The sequence below is a fragment of the Vigna umbellata genome, chromosome 1 (genome assembly GCF_029865625.1).
Source record: "Vigna umbellata cultivar VRB3 chromosome 1, Vumbellata_1.0, whole genome shotgun sequence".
NCBI classification, from domain to species: domain Eukaryota; kingdom Viridiplantae; phylum Streptophyta; class Magnoliopsida; order Fabales; family Fabaceae; genus Vigna; species Vigna umbellata.
In genome coordinates this window covers 104,945,090-104,955,594 of record NC_142165.1, presented here as the reverse complement: position 1 = coordinate 104,955,594, position 10,505 = coordinate 104,945,090, and the positions used below count along the sequence as shown (strand labels likewise).

The window sequence follows — 10,505 nt, the reverse complement described above, 5'->3', positions numbered from 1 at the left end:
TATGTAAAACCTTATATTAATTTTTGTAAATACTATCTTATTCTTTTATTTAGTTAACGCTTGAATACTATAACTTTCACTTAGAAAACAAAAATTAAAACTTGTAACCCTAGAACTCAACCTAACTTTCTAAAACATAATTTGGGCTGGGTGGATTGAGTATAATATAAAAAAACAAACTCCATCCAATTCACAGATAATAGGTTTGTCCAAATTCTATCTTATTATTTTTTAATTAATCATGCACACAGTAAAATCAGTAAATATATCATGTCTTATATAGCATGGTCCGTTCAGAACTTTTGGTTAGGAAAAAATGTTTAAAATAATTAAAAGAATGATATTACAATGAAATATTACTGAAAATGTAGAACAACTCTGGCAAATCCCTTTCGGTAGAGAAATCCATAAAGGAGAAATGATTGAAAAAAAATAGCAGGTTACTGTTGCAGAAAGCCTTGAAGCGCGAACGATCATGACAGTCATGATTAAGACTTCTCATATAAAATTGATTTCCATTGCCATGCTATTGGTGCAACATTTCTCTAGCACCAAATTTACTTAATATCTCTATTATAGTTTCACAATTTATATAAACTATACAAGAATACCGTGTTTTCCCACGGAGAATGAATAAACCAAAAAAACATAATTTATTAAGATTAATAATTTTCCTTTAAAAATTAGATACTCTGTTATATTTTTCTTACGTGTCTTTCACTTGTCACTTCACAGTTTATTTGTCTAGAGAAGTTTTTTATACTCCTTTTTTTATATTATAAATATCGCTATTTATTAAGATTCGCATATATTTTCTACCACACCTTTTTTTTTCTCTCTTTTTTCGTATCAAGATTCATCTTGTTAGTTCTTTACTTTCTTTGAACAATTATTTACAATGGGTCTCTTATAACTTGAGAAGTTTATACAACAAGTGGATAAATTTTAAAAGATAATATGGCTAATAACTCAAGCAACTGATGTTATAATCAAACGAACTTTAGGTTAGAGATAATTTGTGATTCTTTTGATTACGAAGAGCTGGAGCAACAAAGTAAAAAAAAATAGTATATATCTATGCAAAAGTGTACTACTTACAGCATGCATAGAAATTGTTTGGACAAAGCATTACAGAAGAATTCAGCTTGAACAACTTACAGAACTAGTAAGAAAAAAGTACAACCATAGAAGGAGTGAATCAACAGTGACTGAACACGGGCAATTTAAATAACACTGCATGTTAAAAATGAGCTCCGGCTTCACAAGTAAAAATTGGAGTCCCTTGCTCAGAATGGAGATTACATTTTTCTTAAATTGTCTAACCTTGCTTGTAAATCGCTATCTAGGGCGGCATCATCCCCAACAGTTTCAACTTGAGGCACTTTGGTCTTTGCAGCTGGAGCAGCAACAGCTGTTGATGGTGCATTCAGAAGCTGCATATCAAATCAGAACTTGTTAGATAACATTATAGTGACTAGTTCATATACTTCAGCTGAAAAAATTAGTGGAAGGGTAAACAAGTTACTTCTTGGTTGATGTTGATACCAATCTCATCAAGAACCTGATTCACCAGTTCTTCTGTTTCTTCTTCTTCCTCTTCCCCTTCAAAAGCATCATCCATCGTGTCTCCCATCACCTCTGTAATCAATTCCATCCTATCATTCTGATACTCAAATTCCTGTAAGATTTTCTGCAATGATGGCAAGTTCATCTGTCTGTTCATCTGTCCCATTGCCTTAGTCACCCCTTTCATTGCCTCACCCATCGCTTGTGTTGATTTCAAAGTCTGAGCAATTTTGAAACATTAGAAACAAAATTTTAGCATTCACATTCAGCAGAGGCATGAGTTTTTATCAAATTTTGCAGGAATTCAATGATAGCCAGTCAATCAGTTTCCAAAGTCATGCGTTCTCATTCAGAACTATAATCTTATAATGATCATATGCTACCACAATAGCATGGTGCACATACTTGAATTCTGAGGGATACACCCTGGAGCTGCGATTTGAGCTTGTAAAACTTTTCAATCTGATGTCTAGTTCTAACAAGATCTTTTGCCATCACTTTAACAGCTCCCTGGAAAATATTGCATGAATAAAACATAGCATCAGGAAAGTCTAGGTTACCCACCTTAATGGCTGTGTTAAGAATTAAATATATACCATGACGTGCACAAGTACAAATTTGCTGAAAAAATCAAGTTTGTCATAAAAATCAGTTCATTGTTCAAAAGAATCGGCATTTACCAAATTATATTACTAGAATAAAACAGCGTACTTATATCCAAATAAGAAGAGTTTATCATACGCAAGCCAGTTTCAATCACCCTGCAAGAATCGCATGAAGTTAAATTTCAGAGTTTAAAATTATGACCATTTCATATATACTTCCCAAAGAGACAAGTTGAGTGCCGCTGTAATCAAATCACAATTTATTTGCTTACATAAGTGAAAATTAAACAAAACACATCTATAACGACGAGAAGAATATAACTTCAGCATCACATTAAAGACACCCTAAATTTAACAACAGAAGGAGATATCAGTTCCACCAAATTGCAAGCACGTCCATTGCTTTTCTAAAGGAATGAATGCTCGATCTTTAACAATTTTAATAAGCATATGCCTAGTTTTGAGTCAGCGGACTGCATTTTGGAAAGCAATGATTTAAAGAGTAACAGGTACAGCAATTTAATCCTCAACATTAATGTGAGTACCTTTGTATGCATTATATACATAGGCTTGTTTTTAGAAACTTCTCTATAAGCATCTTTAGGAGAAAAAAAAAATAAGGAAAAAGAAAATTGACTTCACCATTAGCTAAGATTAACTTATGCTTAACTAAGTTGTAAAAGAAATTCATATAAGCTTCTCTAAAATCTTTTTTTAACTAACATATAAGCTAATTCTAATCTATAGAAAGACTAATTTCATTTTTCCTTCTTATTTCTCTCTCCTAGAAGTGATTATGGAAAAGATATCTCCAAACAAGTCCTACATGTTTGTTATTGTAACACATAGAGAACAATTTTTCCAGCCACATATATTGTTGGTAACATACACCGCAAGGTACATGAAAATTGAAATAATACTAACATTGTATTTAAGTGAGCAGCCAACATCCGCATACCTGCCCTCTGTGACTAATGAAAAAACAGATGAACAGAAAACTCAAACTCCACTCTCCACCTTAGGGGCCAGAGGAAGGTATTTATGGATATGCAGTAAAGAAGAACTAACCTAGCAGTAGACAATGCTCCAACAAAAAACTACAGCATAAAATATTGAGAAACACCTAAATCGTATATGGACTAAAAATAATACCAAAATATAATATATAATTAAGACAATCATCACGTTCGTTTTAGACATTTGAGTCAGACATAAACCACTAGGCAACAAATAGTAGCAAAAGTTCAAAAAGGCAATCACCATACCATCTGGCCTTGTTTGGCACTTTTCTTTATCTCTAAAATCAGTTTCTTCTCCTGTGACTGCAAAACTTGTCTCTCTCGTTCTATCTCTCTAATTGATTTGTCCAGCATTCTCTTATTCTCCCTCACGATTTCTGAATATTACAGTCACATACAGTGATATCAACAGAGAGTGCATCAGCTTATAAATATCAAAATGATACTATCATGTCAACCTAAAGGTGTACATCCTGAAAGTAATGTAAATGCATGAGTGAAACTGATCACCATTATTCCCAGAGTACCCATTTGCATAAAATGGAAAACATGCCACACAGAATAGCTCGGTAAATTCTGGTTGTCACAGCGACATTAATGTGCTGCTCAAATTTTAGCCATGGTATCATATTATTGAAGTCTGCATTTAACATTTCAGGTGTAATAATAATTTAAATAATAATATTATCAAGCATTAAGCAGAAAATTAAAACATTTTAATTTTCTTGAAATGAATGTAATGAAATAGTTGACTTATAGGAGAAAACAATGATACCTGCAGGGGTTTTCCTCTTTCCGAAGATGAAACTCATGATGCCGGAATCGGAAGAAATCCAATAAAAAAAATTAACGTCAATTGCGCCGAAAACAGATCAGATGAAATTGCGAAGATTTTTGTTCTGCTTTAGATGTATCTGCTTTCTAATTTCAGCGTCCAGCTTTCTTACACTGCAAGCGTTAAACCATACAATCATGAACTAACTGTCATCCTTGCGTGGGCCTGGGCCTGGGCCTTTTTTGTCAGCCATATAAATAGCGGGACAGTTACTCCCTCCACCACCACCGAATACTCCTTACACCACCCCATACCAATTTTACCCTTCTCTAAAACGGATATTAACATCCGTTTCACCTTCAACGGAGGTTGACATCACATATTTTATATTTTAATTTATTGTTTTTATTTAAAAAAATAATATTAATCTTCAACGGATGTGACGAGATCCGTTAACGGATTGCCACATCCGTTTCAATAAAAAATTTTAAAAATATTTTGATTATTACTTAAATAATAATATATAAATTAAATTAATTATTATTATTTTATTAAATAAAATAAAATTAATTCATAAAAAATTAAGTAATAATTTTAAATTAATTAAATAATATTTTTATATTAATTTAAAAACTTAAAAAAACTAAAAACTTAAAAAAAAAATCTTCAACGGATGTGGCGAGATCCGTTAACGGATTGCCACATCCGTTTCAATAAAAAATTTTAAAAGTATAATGATTATTATTTAAATAATAATATATAAATTAAATTAATAATAATTATTTTATTAAATAAAATAAAATAAATTTATAAATAATTAAGTAATAATTTTAAATTAATTAAATAATATTTATATATTAATTTAAAATATAATAAATTAAAAACTAAAAATTTAAAAAGAAAAAACTTCATGAATGTTGCCCACATCCATTTTAATAAATTTTTAAAAACTATTTTTATTATTTAAATAATAATACATAAATTAAATTAATAATAATTATTTTATTAAATAAAATAAAATTAATTTATAATTAATTAAATAATAATTTTAAAAAAATTAAATAATATTTATATATTAATTTAAAATATAATATAATAAAAAACTAAAAACTTTAAAAAGAAAAAAATTTTAAGGATGTGGTAACATCCGTATCCATTTTAATAAAATTTTAAAAGTATTTTAATTATTATTTAAAATAATAATATATAAATTAAATTATAATAATTATTTTATTAAATAAAATAAAATAAATTTATAAATAGTTAAGTAATAATTTTAAAAAAAATTAAATAATATTTATATATTAATTTAAAAACTTAAAAAAACTAAAAACTTAAAAAAAAAACTAAACGGATGTGCGGATGTCCCACATCCGTTGAAGAATTTTTTCTTCAATGGATGTCGACATCCGTTCAAGAGAAAAGGAGGGGTGTAGAATATTTTAAGATATAAAAGATAATTTTGGAATTTAGAAAAAGTGTGGTGGTACAAGGAGCAATGTGTGGTGGTGTAGCGAGTAACACCCAAATAGCGGGCTAACCTTTATCCCACAGTATTTTCCCCTCTTTGGGAAAAAAGGTTTTCCTATTTACTTTTCAATTTATTTTATTATGATTTTGGAAAAGTAAATCACATTCGTGATTATGTATAACACATTTTTTATTTTATTTATTTGTTTAAAACTTTTGTAATACAAAAATGGAGAAAGAATATTGACCCGAATGGGATGAATTCTATTTCCGAACCTCATATCTTTCTATTGTATCTTTTTTTCATAATTCAATCACAAATGATCGATATCATAAAATTGTTATTTCAATAATGTATAATTAATTAATAATTTACACAAGGATATAAACATACAGAAAAAAGAGAAAATATCTCCACGAGAAAACAGTAACATAATGCAATCTCTTTCACTGTTATAGATTTTTACACAAGGAAATAATGTGTTATCTTTGTTAAAACATCACATTTATAACACACTAAATACTTTTATAGGAGAAATATTGTATTTTATTTTAATTTGAAAATTTAAATTTCCCTACTCCCAAACAAAAAAAGATTTTTGTGGAAAACTTTGTGAAACCACGTTTGGGAAACTCGATTCTTCGATAATGTTATTTTTTAAAAAAATTTATATATAAAGAACATAATTTTCTAGTTTTAGATTCGCATAAAACTAAAAAAAAAGTTGTCTATCAAACTTATCCTAAAAGATTAAACATAATTTGTACTAAATTGTATTTCCCTGAAAGAAAATTACCAAATTACCTAAAAATGTAACAAAAAGTAACTGTGCCATAAACAAAGTAATGTTTTTTGTTTTTTTACCAATTATAATAATATGGGTACTTCTTTGTCGAAATTTGTTCTCAATAAATACAATACACGCAAAAAATTAGCGGAATCTTAAGAGAAACCGAATGCTAATTCCTATGGTTTGTTATTGTTTTGTACTTTATTTTACTAAAAAAAATCCAAAGTTTTTACTGTATAATTTAGGATATTATATATATATTTCTACTTTTAATAAATGTTGAGGATATAGTATTAGCAAATGATTCTGTTGGTGACATTTATATGATTTGACATGTGAAAATAATTGGAATAGCATCAGATGTTGTATGCAAGAACATCCAATATTAAGTGAAAGGAATTTAGACCTAAAAACAAAATAATAATTAGTTGGTACAGCGGGGCACCCTGCCTGTGGGCACTCCTGCTGCCATAGAGAAAGCTGACTGTGCAATTCATCTATGTGGTGTGTAGAATGTACAATAAATTTGTATATAATCATACAAATATATATTACACAGTTGAGAATTTAAGGGAGTGAATTCAAGGGAGTCCAAGGTTTATCAATAAAAATAAAAAGTAAAATATTATATAAAGATAAAAGACTCATTAACTTATTATCTTAAGGTTTTAGGTAGAGGGTGATGTCAATCTTTTATATGGTTAGACTCAGATCTCATTGATATTATGTCTTCATAGTGAATTTCTTCTTCGATAGACCCAACATGAAGACTTCCAAGTAAGTGTGTCCCGTTAAGATGATCGACGATACAAATGATTATTCGTAATTGTGGTTGGTTGGGAATGTTTCTGCTGGAGGGAGAGTATACCAATGTGGAAGGGACAGTGACTCACCCTTAAGGAAAAGATTTATTGGGAATCCAAAGTATGAGTCCAAGTCCCACGTTGGATAAAAATGAGAAAATAGAGCAGTATATAAAGGTGAAAGACTCATTAACTCTTTGCTTTAACTTTAAGGTTGTTGGTCGAAAGTAGTGTCAATCTCTTATATTAGACTCCAATCTTATTGATGTTATGTCTTCCGAATCAACTTCCTCTTCGATAGACTCAGCCTACACCTTGTCCTTTTACATCAAATAATATTAATATAGAACCAACTTCTATCATATAATAATATCTTTTAAAATTACTTTAAGATTATGATTTATCATTTGATTAGTAAACAATATTATTTATATTTATACTTGTTGTATGTAAAGAAGTTTTCTAATATAGCATAAACTTTACATTGTCACGAATACTATTATCCAATGTCGTATCTGAGTTTGGTAATAGAAATTTCAACGCACACAAAGGTTGCTAATATAATCAACACAGCATGATATATCGTGTAACATATAGCAATTATCCATTGCATTAAAGAATATAAAAAAAAAAAAACACTTAAATCTCTTTCATCCATATAAATCCTCAACTATGTCTTAATGATTGAACAGAACTTATCCGCTTTAACGTTATTTTTTTAAAATTATTAAACATATCCAACCCAAATTAACAATACAATAATATATCCTTACTTCAATTTGAATAACGTATTTGTGTCTAACAGATCGTTGACACTTTAAGATACTTCACCTATATTTATCTTTAAAATATTTAATTTATAAAGCAATAATACTTTTATGATGTAAATAATTTATAATCTTTTATTTTAATAACGTTTTAAATATATGATTTTAATTTTAATTCACACAATAATAATTATATTTTATCATGTTTTTAAGAATTTGTGTATATTTTTCAATATGTATATAGCACATATTATATTTTACTATTTTCAAAATAAACATATCAAATAATTAAATATGTGTTGTACATGATATATATATCGTATTCGTACACCATAGCACATAACTCATTATAAGCATATTATCAGAGTGATGTTTTATCTATTTAGTAAAAATTTGATGCAAAAACTTCCTTCAATTTTTAACTATCTATGTCTTAATTTATGTAATATAAAATATCACTGAATATCATCTTAAGTATACACTATAAAATTTTATGAGTTGCATGACTAGTGCTTTACAGTATCATTATAGGTATACCCACCACACATAATACTACACTAAATATCAAAATACACACACATTAAGTTTGGTTTCAATGACAATTACTTGAGATCAAATCGACGTTAGTGTGATTGTAGTTGGGAAGTCACAGTTTAATATATAATGGGATGAAAAAAAATCTAAAGAATATCGGAATAATTCATAATATCATTTTGGATTAGGATATTCATACGTCAAACTTAAGACTATCTAATACTTGTTTAACATCTCCAAAGTTAGATAATAAGTACATATCTCTTATGTGAGCCAATAAATGGTTAGTTTTCTCTAGAAAGAAATGATTGTGTTTGTACCAAACTTGTGATAAAAAATTACACTTTACAAAACATAAAAAAATATAGTTACTATAGGAAAAAATATAAATAAATATATGAAGATAAAACATTAAGCCTCTTATATTGTTTCCTATGAATACAAGTTAAATTAGTTAACTTAGTAGTGGAATGATTTTTCAAATAAAAACCTAAAAAACTATGAAGTGCATATATTTACAAGAATGCAAACATTAACATTATCTGCTGGAAGTCTCACATCGACTAAAGATAAGGCTAAATTATAATATATAAGTGGGGTGCAAACCTCACTTTACAAGCCGATTTTGTGGGGTTGAATTAAGCTTAAATCCACTATCTATTATGGTATCAGAGCCAAGTTAGAACCTATCATCGAGACAAATGTTTGTTCTCAAATGAAACCACGCTACATTCTCTAGTTTAAATATTGAAAATTTCAACTCCAAAAGATAAAAAACATTACTCATGTTACTTCTTAAATTTTTACCTTATTATACACATTAACTTTTTAATTTAAAAATTAGTAAATATAATTAAATCTTGAAATTTATTATTATGGTTTCTGATATTTTAAATAATTTAAATAACCAGGTTAATGAAAACTAATTTTATAAACTGAAACATCAATTTTTTTTAAAAAAAACAGCAAATACTGATCAACTTTATTCCACCAATTATCTATACGACTCGTTACATTATTATTGTTATTTTTAAAAACATTTAGACACGTATTCAAACATAATAAAAAGTTTTAGTATTTTTTTAATTGAAAACCTTCCCTTTTAGACCCGTGGAACGACTAAAAGTTAACCAAATTAACTATTTCATAAGGAAAATGATACTTTGAACAACCATTTTTGACAACATTTAGACACGCGCACACGTGTCAAAATCTGAGTGGTCCAGTTGGAAAAATTAAATGAAAATAGACCGCTCAAATTTTGACACGTGTGCGCGTGTCTAAATGTTGTCAAAAATGGTTGTTCTAAGTGTCATTTTCCATTTCATAATACAAACTATTTTCAAACCTTTAAAGTATGAAAGCAATTACTTTTTCGTGGCATGGCCTCCCAAACATATGGCGATTATTATAATATATAAAGCAATATATATTATAGTGTACATTATACTTATTTTATTCTTTAACGAATATTATATCACTAAATATTTTTTATTTCATTTAGCTAGCTACAACGGGGCCAGCGAAGTTGTGGTAATATGCTTCCATTCAAATTCCTACTATTCTATATATTTTAAAATAATTTAATTTAAATTAGTGGTGATACATTTCTTATATTATATATTTATGGTTCGTCGGTAAGATTGAGAAGTTAAAAATTTTTGCGCGTGTATAATATTTTGAGAAAAATTGTTACTCATTAGCAAGTTATATAAAAACATTGACGTTGAAAAGAATATTTTTTTTTTTGACAAAACTATTCTCCTTCTTGTGTCTTCCTATTTTTGGTTTATTTCATATTTGAAAAAATATATATTATTTTAAGAAATAACAAAAAGTACATACACAAAAATAATAAATATTGTTGAAAATTCAAAAGTAGAGACCAAAATGTTAATCAACTCACGGAAAGTATAAACATTAAAGACATTACTTTCAATAATAAAAAAACCTTAAAACAATGATTTATAGATATTATTATTCAACATTTTCATTTCTATTGAATTCTAAAAGGAAAAATTAAATGAATATTATTATTAGTACTTCATATGAAAAACCTAAAATAAGATAAGGAATTGAATGAGGGCAGGTGTTTTTGGGAGGAAAATGCCAAAGGAATCATAGGCATATGGGTGGTCCTTGGTTAAGGCCATGGATGATAATGTGAAGCTGCTT

The 10,505-nt window shown here is 28.0% G+C and overlaps 1 protein-coding gene across 1 annotated transcript; it reads right to left on the bottom strand.

The window, feature by feature from the left end:
* Positions 1-1,121: 1,121 nt before the first annotated feature.
* On the bottom strand, positions 1,122-4,114 carry LOC124823529 (vacuolar protein sorting-associated protein 2 homolog 1-like). Its single transcript, XM_047295739.2, has 5 exons — positions 3,966-4,114; positions 3,437-3,567; positions 1,972-2,076; positions 1,526-1,786; positions 1,122-1,433 (listed from the first exon to the last, which is right to left on the bottom strand). Exons 1-5 carry the CDS (start codon positions 4,000-4,002, stop codon positions 1,299-1,301), a joined length of 669 nt encoding a protein of 222 aa, XP_047151695.1. The 5' UTR covers positions 4,003-4,114; the 3' UTR covers positions 1,122-1,298.
* Positions 4,115-10,505: the final 6,391 nt, after the last annotated feature.